Source organism: Carettochelys insculpta, chromosome 7, assembly GCF_033958435.1.
Source record: "Carettochelys insculpta isolate YL-2023 chromosome 7, ASM3395843v1, whole genome shotgun sequence".
Taxonomy (NCBI): domain Eukaryota; kingdom Metazoa; phylum Chordata; order Testudines; family Carettochelyidae; genus Carettochelys; species Carettochelys insculpta.
Window position 1 is genome coordinate 42,854,389 of NC_134143.1, and position 12,891 is coordinate 42,867,279.

General features: G+C 39.7%; 1 protein-coding gene across 10 annotated transcripts in view; it reads left to right on the forward strand.

Moving 5' to 3' along the window:
- Positions 1 to 12,891, forward strand: part of CPEB3 (cytoplasmic polyadenylation element binding protein 3) — a 187,830-nt gene that overhangs the window by 82,673 nt on the left and 92,266 nt on the right. For all 10 annotated transcript variants that reach the window (XM_075000408.1, XM_075000405.1, XM_075000412.1 and 7 more), the window contains exon 4: positions 5,440 to 5,496. In XM_075000408.1, coding sequence (XP_074856509.1) covers positions 5,440 to 5,496 — 57 coding nt within the window. The remainder of the gene's footprint in view (positions 1 to 5,439; positions 5,497 to 12,891) is intronic.

Below are 12,891 nucleotides of genomic sequence, written 5' to 3' on the forward strand. Positions count from 1 at the left end.
TGCCTCCGGGGTCTGCTGGGGCTCGTCGGCCGAGGTATCAAGCGTGGCCGGAGGGGAGGAGGTGTGCCGGGGGCCCAGGATGTCCCTGAGCTCCCTGTAAAAGGGGCAAGTGACGGGGGCGGCCCCAGATCGGCTGGGCGTAACCCTGCCGCAGCTCCTTCACTTTACTCCGGACATGATCCAGAGTGCGGGCAGGGTGACCCCAGGCGGCCAGGCCCTCGGCCAGCTGTGTGAATGCATCCGCGTTCCGCCTCTTGCTCCCCATTACCTGGAGCACCTCCTCCTCACTCCAGAGCCCCAGCAGGTCCCAAAGCTCGGCTTCCGTCCGGGAGGGGCCCCGCTGCCGCTTCCCTGCCTGGCTGCTGGGCTAGGAGCCCTGGCCCCCCTTGGGGGGGGGGGGCCTGGGGGTGCTTGGGGGTCTGGGGGGCGGCCATCGCGGCGGGTGGGGGTGTGTGGGCACGGAGGAGCGTGCAGGCTGGCCACGTGGCTGTGCTGCTGCCTGCATGCTCTCTGTTTCCTGCAGAGGAAGGCAGGGGGCGGGGAGCTTTAAGGGGCCGCTGCACACGGCGACCATCAAGCTCAGGGGCTGGGCAGAGCATCTCTCAACCCCTCAGCTGATGGCCGCCATGGAGGACCCCGCTATTTCGATGTTGCGGGACAAGCAACGACTACACGTTCCCTAATTCGACATTGAACGTCGAAGTAGGGCACTATTCCCATCCCCCATGGGGTTAGCGACTTCGACGTCTCACCGCCTAACGTCGATGTCAACTTCGAAATAGCGCCCAACACGTGTAGCTGTGACGGGCGCTATTTTGAAGTTGGCGCCGCTACTTCGAAGTAGCCGGCACGTGTAGACGTGTCCAAAGGGTCCTGAAGCTCTGGGCGCAGTCGATGCTGTTTTGTCAGCAGCAGTAGCCAGAGCTGTGGGCCTCTGTGAAATGCCATGGCAGTGCTTCTGTGAGTGAGTTGGAGGGGTCCTAATGCCATGATCTGGGCAGTGCTGTGGGCTGCCTCTCCTTGGTCCTGCCCCTTCCATCTCTGGCTACACCCCTTATGAGGCGTGGAGCTGGACCTCCACTTCCCACCTTGTTGTTGGCCCCACTGGCAACAGTATGCTACATATTCAAATTTTGCTAACATCTTTTCTAATTGACCACTTAACCAACATGAAAACAAAGACCAGAAGACCAGCACTGCCAGCAAAATGGGATTGACTTGTTTTAAAAAAACAGATCTAATGAGAAACCGAGCAACTCAGAACTGAAGTATTTTTAGCCTTCTAATACAATACAAGAACTAAATCCATTGACGATCCCTACCGCGTGAAAGCTAGCAGAGTTCTAGAGATGAAATAATACTTAGGAATTGGTGGTAGCTACATCCATCAGCTTTAAAAAGTTTTGTTCCTTGAAAATCTACTTCAAAGATCAGATTTCTGCCTTAACGTATGGATGTGGAAAGCTCGGAAAACACAATGGCTACCGTTATGGTAGCAAATTAGGCTGACAAAATCCCTGGTTTTGTCAACAAAACTCGTAGTGTGTGCACATACAAAATGTGTTTTATTGGCTGTCTGTCGACAAAACTCAGCCTTTTTGCTGTCAGTGTTCTGCCTCTCAGCCACGAAGCATAACACTGCAAGCTGTGTGGATGCTATGGGAGGCTTTCTCTCTATAGACAGGTATCCAAGACTGCTCTCAGCTGTGCTGCTGGGTGCCTGTTCTGTCAATGGAGTCCTCTGTCAATCCGCTTTTAGTGCGTGGCCACAGTCTGTCAACAGAAGCTTTGTCAGGAAATCTCTTTGGATAGTGACTTCTGTTGACAGAGTGCTGTAATGTAACTGTAGCCAAACAGTATAGACGGATGGCTAAATACATTCAAAAGCAAATGCCTCAGGGAAATGCTGATATTACATGGAATACATTTATATCAAATGCCAAGATTGAGCTCAACTCTTTATCTACATAGTTATCCCAAGAAGAAGATGGAAACATCTGGAATGGTCAAGAAAATGATGCCAGTATATCTGTCGTGGCAGGGGTCCATGTGTGCACCTGTAGGATTATGTAAACAGGGCCAACAGAAAGAATCCACGCCCCTTAAAAAGAGGAAGAATTACACAAGACTTACAAAGAACAGCTGAGAAGAGATGGGGGATGGGGTGGTGGCTGAGTTTTGTGCCCTATGTGACATCTCATGGCAAGGGAAAGATTCAGAGATTGACAGTAAGCTTTTGGTTAGGAAGACAGATTAGCACATAACTGAAACCATGCAGAGAAGATAAATGTGAAAATAAGACTAGTAAACTGAAAATGGCAGGTGTGGCTCAAGTAAAAATACTGATTTAAATGGTTTTCAGAAGACCTGTTTTATGTGACATGAATGAAATGTTGAGTGTCCAGGCCTAATTTTCAATTCCTAGTATTTGTTGTTTGCAGACTTTTCCTGCTGCATTTCTGCCTGTTTTAAAAGTTTAATAAAAGGACTGTTTTGGCTGAAGGTATTTCATAGTGTTGATGCTGTAATGGGGTATGTGGTATTGTTCTTCTAAAGCTCAGCTGCTATAGATGCACTCCCTAAAGTCATCATAAAATCTCATACCTACTTCTTAACACAGTCTTCTCCTTGGAATACGATTTTTAGTTTCAGATGGCAGACTTACACAGATGATTTTGGCATAAGATAAGCTTAAATACATAGCCAAAAAAAGTGAAAAATTGTGTTGATGATGAAGTCTCACATAAGCAATTCAGCATCTCCCTTTGGTCTACTATTTTTAATGAGTAAATTGCCCTACAGCACACTAATAAATTCTGTAGTTAATGAAATACAATGTGCACTCACTGTCTGAGACTTTCCAAAGTTGTACACAATCAATTTCTAACTGTCTAGTGCTGATTAGATTATCCATATTTAATATGCTATTAATACAAGATTGTATTTTCCCCTATTTTACTGTTTATCAGGGCAGTTAATTTATTGGGTGGAGGGTCTTTAATAGCATGATCAGAATTTCCAACAAGATCACTTTGCTTAGTTAATACATGTATATCTTCCTTTTACAACCTTACATTTTTGCTACTCTTGAAAGATAGCTGAAAAGTAAACTTAAAAATAGCGGGCCAAAGGCAGGTGACAAAATGTCATGCTTGCAACACCTGGCACAGTGACTGCCTTAAAAAAAAAAAAAAAAAAAAACCAAAAAAAACCAAAAACAAAAGAAACAGATGTCACGCAGTTGATTCTATTTTTGAAGCTAGCTGGTTAAACAACAAAATTTCAGCTTTGACAAAGGAAAACCCAAACCTGCATCAGAATTGGAATTTTTAGCTTCTTTATGGCACTATCAGTTTCAAAAACATAATTTTTAAACTAAATAATTGTTTTGCAGTACTAATAGGTATATCATTAATGCTTATCTTATTTGCCAGAGGTTGGTATGTATGTAACTTTTGTAACCTTGTACTAATCAATATACTTAAAGGGTACTGCAATAACCTTGACAAGAATATAGAAGTGTTTTTCATATTCTTATATTATTAAATTAATGTTTTAATAAATGTAAGTGTTTCTGCAGCATCAGGTTAACATACATTGTGAACTTCAGTGGATTGTCTTCAGCTGGAGAGCCTGAAGTAGTGAGTGTAGACTTCTAAGGAACTTAGATTCAGGAATTTGAAAATTCCGTGTTGCCAATCCCTATAACAAAAGTGAAAAAGTGCACCTTTTCTCTCTGTACGATTGTGGTGTTATGTAGTTTTATTTATCATAGCGTTCTCAAATTAGTGAGCATAATAAATTGCAAAAAATGTGTTGGTTTTTTTTTTTTTTTTTTTTTTTTTTTTTTTTTTAATGCTTAGGAAAGTCATAAGTGTCCTGAATCAGAATGTGACATCTGTGCACAAATACTAGCAGTTACAACAGGGTAGTTCTCTGTGATTTTAGATGGAAGGCTTTCATTTCCAGGTATAAAATGAAAACATAACAGAAGGCAAAACAGATTGTCCTCTATTCTTCTTTCGGGGTACACTTGCTAAAAACAGAGTGAGGTTTTAATTTTATCTTAAGAACCATTGGGTGGGAGTGGGGAAGGACAACTTTATTTAAAAAAAATTTAATGAACTATATTGTTCCGTTAGCACAGGAAATCCTGAGCTTAGTTTCAAATCCTAACATATCAAGTTTCCCCCCCCCCCCCCCAAATCACCAGGCAATTAATATTAGCCTTTTACCAAGCTCTTCCTGACTCATCACAATTCCAAGGGCAGCATCAGAACCTGGACTGAACCACAACAGCCTACATTGTATATCTACACTGGTGTGATAAGTTGACCTAAGCTATGCAACTCCAGTTCTGTGAATCGGGTAGTTGGCGTCGATGTATATTAGGTCGCATTACCATGAACTCTACACTGTGGGGAGTTGATAGGAAAAACTCTCCCATTGATTTCCCTTACTCTTCTCATCCAGGGTAGAATAGAGGGGTTGACTACAGAGTGATCTGCAGTTGATTAGGCAGGTCTGGATTAGGCTTGTTCAATTGATCACTGGTAGTGTGATCTCAGAGTGTCAATCTGAGCTATAGTATAGCAATAGGTTCAAATAGTCTATTAGTAAAGATCATTTTAATTGGATGTAATTACTCTGATAATCCTGACTTGTTTTTTCCTCTTCCATGTTGCATGGGAAAAGATCACATAATAGCTTATATTTGGCTGGGATGTTTGTTTCAGAAAGTCATATATTAAAATTTTCAGTGTTCTTAGCCATTGTTTTAATATTTCATTAATTAGATAATCTCTAAGTGAAGAGGAAGACTAATCTTAACGGAAGATTAGCTAGAAGCTAACATCTGTTTTTTGCTCTTTGAGGTTCCTGCTGGCTTCTTTGCGCCCTATTTCTGTCACTCCTTTCATTCTTCCTTCCACTCTCTAATAATTCGAATATCCAGGGAGCAGCTCAGTGTTGTGTGGAAATTATCATGGAAAATGCCGAATTCCTTGTTGGCGTTGCAATTTTGTGGGGTTTCTAAAATTCTTTGGTCATTTCATGCTATTTACTTTGAAGGCTAACCTAAAAGATACCATTTCAGTGAAGTGTAAGTACAAGCATGAACGATGAAGTTCTGTCTTTTAAGTAAAGCATAAGGCAAACTGAGAGTGGTGTTAGAAAATCATTATTGCAGTCTGCTTTATTCTTGCAACTGCCTTGTTGTTCAATCATCGTTATTTTAACTTTTTATATTTAAATTTCATATATTGAATATTTTGCATCAGTATTCATCTAGACGTTCATTTGGGCAGACTGAAATTACAAATAACATAATCTATTGCAGTGTCAGTATTTAACTTTAGGATTTATTCAGTTTACAAAGTACATGCTGAATTTTAGCCTGTGTGTGGCATGATATTCATAGATACTCTGTTCGCTTTGTAGGGCGCATGGGAATAAACTTCCATCATCCAGGAACAGATAATATCATGGCTCTTAACAGTAAGTAGCTTGTGTGTACAAGTTTTTGACATGAGAAGTATTTTTACAACATGTTTTTATATTTATATGCATTATATTGGAAATGTGTGTACTCAGAGAGGATTTATAAAATAAAATGTGGCATGTATATTTAATCATAATGTTGAATCAATAGAAACTTAAATTTGTGGATATTACGTGATAATCACTCAGTTAATACAAATTTTCTTAATATGATCAATAACAGAACACTTGTTTTACGTCTGCCATATTTACTCAGTTAGGCACCTAGCAATGTCTTCTACAGTTCAAACTGTGCTGCTGTGTCCATCAGACCCTCCCCTTTTCATGTGTTCAGATTTTGCTGAATTTTTCTCTGACTCAAGGTGGTGGGTTTTGTTGTTGTTGTTGGGGGTGTGTGTGTGTGTGTGTGTGTGTGTGTGTGTGTGTGTGACTCCCAACAAATTGCTTCAAACTTTCTTCTGTTATTAAAGTTCAGATAACATGAAAACATACTTTCTGGATTTTTTTTAAAGGCAAGCCTCCACTTAAATAAGGCTCTACTGAATGTCTTGGAATTCAAATCCTGAATGATGGTATGGTTCTAGTTAGTCTTCATTTGATAGCTAGTGCTTTGGTTTGGTTTAGAAAATAAAAAGTTTAAGATTTAGTTATAACATACTATAAATTTTGAGTAGTGAATCGGTGCAATATTGATGGTAAATCTGTAAGTGGACAACTCAGAAGAAAGTTATAACGTGATATAAAAGCTGTTTGGGCTCTAAGAACAATATGGTATCTTATGTCATAAAAAGTAGTGAAAAGTGCTAAGAGCCACCAATGTGCATTGTAGAACTGAGCATGTCAATATTTAGTCATCTGATCGTAGGAAAATACCTATAGTAATTAGTTGTGGTTATTCTTAAACGCACATTGGAGGTAATACAACATAGGCCCTGTTATGAAAAATATGGAGTTCTGCTTTACCACCTATCGACAATATAGAGCAAAGGGCCACCACTGTATTTGGAAATAGATAACAGACTTTTCCAAGCTTCTTAATCAGAGATACATTTTGAGGAGCAAATCTTTAACAGAAGCATTGCGTGAAGGCAACATGAAATATAATTGATGTTTTCTCAAGTAACTTTGACTTTCTGTTACATCTTGTAGAGCATTTTTGGTACTTGCTCTATGTTCTCCCACGTTGTTCCAGTCCACATTGCATAGTCTTGAAGTTTGCAACTTTTTTGAGGACCTTCTAAATGACTCTTATGTACTATGATTCAAACTTTAAAAGTGAGTTTAATCTTGTGCTCAGAGCTCAAAACACATTTTTAGTTCAAAGTAACTAGCCATTTGGAATTTTTGGCCTAATTATTAAGTTTCTTAATTTAGAGACCTTTTTTTATAGATCCTACAAAAATTACTATTAAGTGTTCCTTTTGTTAGCTTTTCAACAACTGATTATTAAATACATTTGTATAGAGTTGTCCTCATAGATACCTGCTTGTACTCAGTATTTTGGCATAAGGCACCTAAAGTGTTGTGAAAGGAACAGTCGTGTTTAGTTGAACAGAAATCCTCAATATGACTAAAACTGTTATTGAGAGAAGCTGCTTTAAAGTATGTTGGGGGAAGCAACTTGAATACCCTGTTGCTGTGCTTTGTCATAACACTCATGGTCCCCAAGACCAGTACTTAATCATTTTTAATGTAGGATTACAGTGCACTGATTTTTAGTCTTTTCTGTGCTAGCATTATAATTGTGACAATGCAAAGTATTTATTTTAACTGAATATTTAATTTTTAGAATTTAAATATGAATACAGGATAAATTCCTGTAAAATAGTGTTTGCTGAAGAGGGTGTGCTGTATAAACTTTAGCTCTTCAATGGAACAACAGCAAATAATATTGAGCTTTTTATGCAAACTCTTCCTTTCAAAGCAGTCGAATGTATTCTACTTTATAGTTAGCCATAGATATAGGTAACATATTTCTTCAGGAAAAGTCTTTTTTTAGTATAATATTACTTACCCCCATACTGGAGCCCTTTGAGTGTTTGATGTTCAACAGTATATGTCATTTCTTGCTGATTTTGCTGCTGCTGTTAATGGAGCCTTCCAAGCCTAATATGGATGGCTATGCATGCTAAATACAATGATTATCATACATATTTCTACTATGTAAATTGTAGAATTGTTGAAAACTTCAACACGCCGTACAAACTTTGTTTATAAACAAAGACTTGGAAATATTTATAAAATGTACACACAACTTCAGCAAAATAAGTGAAGAGTTGTTCTCTTCATCTGAGTCGTCTTTCTATGGATTAAATTCACCATGAAGTCAAAAGCTTGCAGATCCCCAAACTATGTTTAAGTCCCATGTTAAGCACTAGATCAGGGTGTAAATCAATGATGGGCCTGTGGCCCACTGTGGTTCTATGTTTGACCCATAAGACACTTTGTTTACCATTACACACACACACAGGCTTGCCAGGTTCTGCTGTTTTTCCTTCCATTTAGGTTTTTTCTACCAGTATTACTAAAGTAAGACACACACACAAAGTCAGGGTGTGTGAAGAGAAGTCCTTGCTGATTTGCACAAAATATTGACTATAAGAGCCATGTGCTCTCTCTGAATCCACTCAAAACACTGCTACAATTCAATCAGCACACCCCACAAATTCTAGATATGCAAGCATAGTTAGCAGAACGGTGCTATCCTGGAAGACCATCTTGGTTACAATAATCTTGCAGCCCACTGAGATGAAAGAAGGCCACTCATACAGTCTGCTCACTAGCTTAGATTGCCCATCACTGATGCAAATGGATGAGTAGGATTTCATAAGCTTTCTGCACTGGGGTAGAAGTAAGCATAAAACTTGGTTTTCTTCAATTTTGAAAAAAATTATATAATTTGCTGTTGAGTCTATGTAATGTATTTGATTTTATTGGTTATTGCCGATATCTAATCTAAATATTCCTGTTAAATATAGAACTGTAGTTCTACTAGTTTAGTCAAATATGACAGACCATCCTACCACTGTCAGGTGTTCCCTTGGATAAATAGTCCAAGTAGAAACATCTCTATTTGCTTCCAGAGTAATCACACTTTGAATCAGAGAACTCGACGATGGAGATTTCAGTTGAATTGTCTCTGGGTGTAACTGGCAAAGTGACACAGTTTCATAAGTCCATTATGATTTCTATATAGTTTATATGAATCCTCATACTGGCTCCCTGAATCAAAAATCCACCCATTGCCTTCTGTTTATAATGTTTAGCTAGGCAGTCAAATCTGAAAGTGCTCATGGATAGATTTGGGAAAACAACAATCACTGCGAGGTAACAAGATGTTAACACAGTTCCTGTATGGGAGGGAACAGGGATATAAACATTGCCCTAAAATGACCAGGGCCATACTTGAGCAGGGTATGAAGGGGATTGTACTTTCAGTAACATCTTAAGCCTTGTCCATGCTAGGAACGCTTTACCAGTATACGAATACTATGCCTGATAGGGACCGCACCTCTTCCTGACCCTGGCTAACATAGTTAAGTTAGCAGAGAGCTACAGTGTGGACCTGACCTTATGCCAAGATGAAGTATCAGTGGGTGAAGCTGACAGATGTGCTCTTGGAGGGATGAGGAGGGAGAGTGTGGAGGTGTGTTCTGCAACAGTAATTAATCAGGGAGATAAAGGGTGAGGTAGCTTAAAGTTAAATGAGTTAAAAGAATATGAATGTTTGCCTTATCCTTGCCCTTAGTGGCATTTATTACAGCACCATGGTAGTGCAGCTAAAGTTAAGGTTGCATGAGCATACCTGTATAAAGGTTGACATTTGGATCAGCAACTTGAGAAAAATCTGTAGCCTTATTAGCCCTGGAGGTGAAGGCATGGCTAGTTCTTGATTCCTGGAGTACACAATTGCAGGTATTTGTTGAGGATGAAGTTGTGCACTATGACCTAGGGATAGCTGATTTGGCTACGTATGCATATTGAGAGTGCATACGTACAATTCCTGCCAATAATTTATCTCTTCTGTTCAACAAACTAGGAGATTCAGTGGCAAAAATGAGGTTTATGCAGAGTTAAGGTTGATTGGTGGTACATCATCCTTTTGCAGAATGTTGAGCAAAACTCCAACTTTTGAATTCCAGAAAATACAAGCAAGGTTGTCTATGCAATTTTAACTTGACCAGTTTCAGCAGTGCTCTGATATGCTCTATTAACACACACAACTTTGGTCTGCCAGTCCCACAGATGATGAAATGTAAAAGCTCTTCATCACCTTTGACCAACCCATTCACCTTCACCCACAAGATTGAGCTGCATGTGTATTTTCAGGATACCTTATGTATCATTTTATTGGAAGCCTGTGTACATTACATAATCAACAGGGGGAAGAGGCTTCATTACAAAGTTTGTCAGTAGAGAGCTGGAATAGGAAAGCACTTTAAGCATTTATTAGTTGCACGCACTATTTGTAAATTGAGGATGGTCCATGTCAAGCATAGCGATGTTTAATGGTGGCAGTAGTAGTTGGCTCTCCTTGGTGGAGGTGTGTTGTATGAGGAGATGTGTGTCAGTTCGGGACAATTGCACCTCAGTTCCTAATTCCCATGAGGGCACCCACTCTAGGCTGTTGCTTCCTAAGCAGTTACCTCTCTGGGGCAGAGACCTGCAACTGTCTCCCCACTTTTTTAGAGTTTTTCCAGGCTGTACAGTTCTCTGCTTACCCAGTGATGTTCCCAGCAAGTGAGATTGCTGATGTTGTCTGGTTTAGGCATTTTGTTTCTTTGAAAGCTTTGAACAATGCTTGTTGACAGTGGTTACAATTTACTGCATGATTCTTTTTAGAAGCAAGCACATGCATTTTTTAAGCTGAAAGCACTATGAAGAAAACATTAAAAAACCTAAAACCTACACTCATACGAAAAGCTTACCAGAGATCACCCGAACTCCAGCTATAGGCTCTGTAAGTAGTAATCCTTAAACATGTACAGCTGTGTTTTTCCTATGGTTATACATTCTTAATTGTCTCAGATTCAGAATCAGCTGAGCAGTTAATCTGTGTGTGTGGGGGGGGGGTTTTTTGTTTTGTTTTGTTTTTAAATGCAGCACTGGCCTTTGATGTCCAGTCTTCCCATGCAAGTAATAAGGAGTGTGTGTGCAAGATATTGCAGATAGATTTGAGGCTATTGAGTTCTCAGCTGTGGTGGGATAACAGATGGCATACATATCCCTATTTGTGCACTAGCCCACCTTGCCATCTTTAAGAGCACTGAGCTTTTCAGGGGGCTGCAATTTTCAAAGGAAACTGGAAGATTTTTTTCCTTATCAGTAATCTCAGGGGAATCCAGCCTACTCCTGTTCCTCTGGCTCACAAACAGTACGTTGGCCAGCTTGACAGTGCCAAAGACAGATTTAAGTTCCAGCTCAGCAGATGCAAAATAAAATTTCATGTACTTTTAGCAGACTGAAAGCACCCTAGTGATTTTTCCACTCTCTAGGTTAGATTTCAATGAGAAAAATATCCCAATGGTTATAGCTATCTGTGTTCTTGAAATGCTTTAGGGAGGGTTCAGTCCGGTTCAGTCCAGTCCACCTGTCTTACAGCTCTTGGTGTCTTCAAAGTTATGCTGCTGTGAGTTATAGCTTTGATATCAAAATGAGCATGCAGGTCATACCTTGGCTTCTATCTCCCTATTACTGTTGCCCAGGTGACTCCAACACTGCCCCCACTCCTGAATGTCTCCAAAATATATTGTCTTGTAGTATCCAGTCCTTTTGCTGAACATTTACAGATGTTAATAAATTTGCTGCTCCTGTGAAGAGTGCCCAGCAGCTTTCACCTAAATTGGGCTTAACACGCCCTTTTTAACCAAAATGAAAATGAATAGCAAATGTAAAATAAGCTTATTTAAATAAAAAGTTTTTATTTGGTTTAAGTGCTACCAAGTATAAGGGATAAAGAAAGAAATGGTTAGAAGGAAACAAAAATTAAAAAAAAAATACGCTTCTGAAACTAAAATATGGTGCAACAAACCAGTCTTTTTTTTTTTTTTTTTTTTTTTTTAAAAAAAAGTGTTTCTCACCAAAGTGTCTTTTCTAGACCTTCTGTTCAGGCTCATCACTCATTTCACAGGATCCAGTGAAGGGTGCCAAAATGGCTTTTTTCCTTCTCCTTATGTCTTCCCAAAGTTAATTTACTTGGCTTCAGGAGGTAGGAAGACTTTCTGGGGGTGCAGCTTTTCCCCCTTCCCCCCATTAAGATTGTTATCTTTTACCCATGTACTCTCCTGATGGATTTGTTTACCTTGCATATAAGTGTGCTTTTTCCTTGACTTTGGTCAAACCTTTCTTGAGTTACACTGGGGACTTGTTTAAGCAGGTGGAACCACCTACCTTTATCTGGAATAATTTTGGCTAAGGCAGTGCTGGCCAAATAAATTCTAAGAGCATATTTCCTGTACGTATCTATAAAGTCCTTTGTGGGTTTACCATAGATACACCATACAAGAATATTAACAATCAATGAGTTTTCAGATCATATTACATGCCACGTTTTGGGTTGATATTATGACAACAGTGTGCCAGTTTGCATTACAGTGGATCTCAGGAAACAGTCATCATGCATAATATCTGTGAAACCAAGGAGACAAAGTTGCCAGGGGGATGGAGGTGCAGGTGGACTGGTTGTTGCTTGCTTTGAATAGCTAGAAACAAGGGCCATTAAAAGAGCTTAGTACGTAGCTGTGTGGTTGAGGAAAGCCCGGAAAGAGCACTTCTGTGGTCAGACACAACGGTGTGGGGAGATAGACTGTGGTCTACCTGGTCCTGATATTTTGGAGATTTTTAGCAGGTGTGTGAATGTCTGATGTACACTTCTGAATATCACACTGCCTTTTAACCTGTGAATTATGCAGTCTTTACTGTACATTTATGATTCCACTACTTCGCTGAACCTATGAGTTGCAGATGCCTGTTCTATTACAAGTAATGTGTGCTTTGTTTAGTTCTAGGCATTATGCAGTATGTTATGAAATAATAAAGAAATTTATTTCCAGAAATAGTGCATGCCAAAAACACTGCAAAATAATGTGCAGGTAAAAATCAATGGGTGAAAATAGAAAATTAATGCAACAGACTTGTAAAATTTGAGTGGTAGAAAACATTGATGTCTGTTTTAGGTCCCTCTGCCAGACATGCACCAGGCATGGCTCTTGCTTGCTTGTATATATGAAGCTATGGTTTTCCTACTGTCCTGGGACATGGAATGGTTGAGTTTAGGACAGGGGTCTGCAGCCTGTGGGTCTGGAGCAGCATGTGGGTCTTTAAGGACTTTTTTGTGGCTCCTGATGCTATAATTGCAAAGTAAAAAACAAACAAACAAACAAACCCATTATT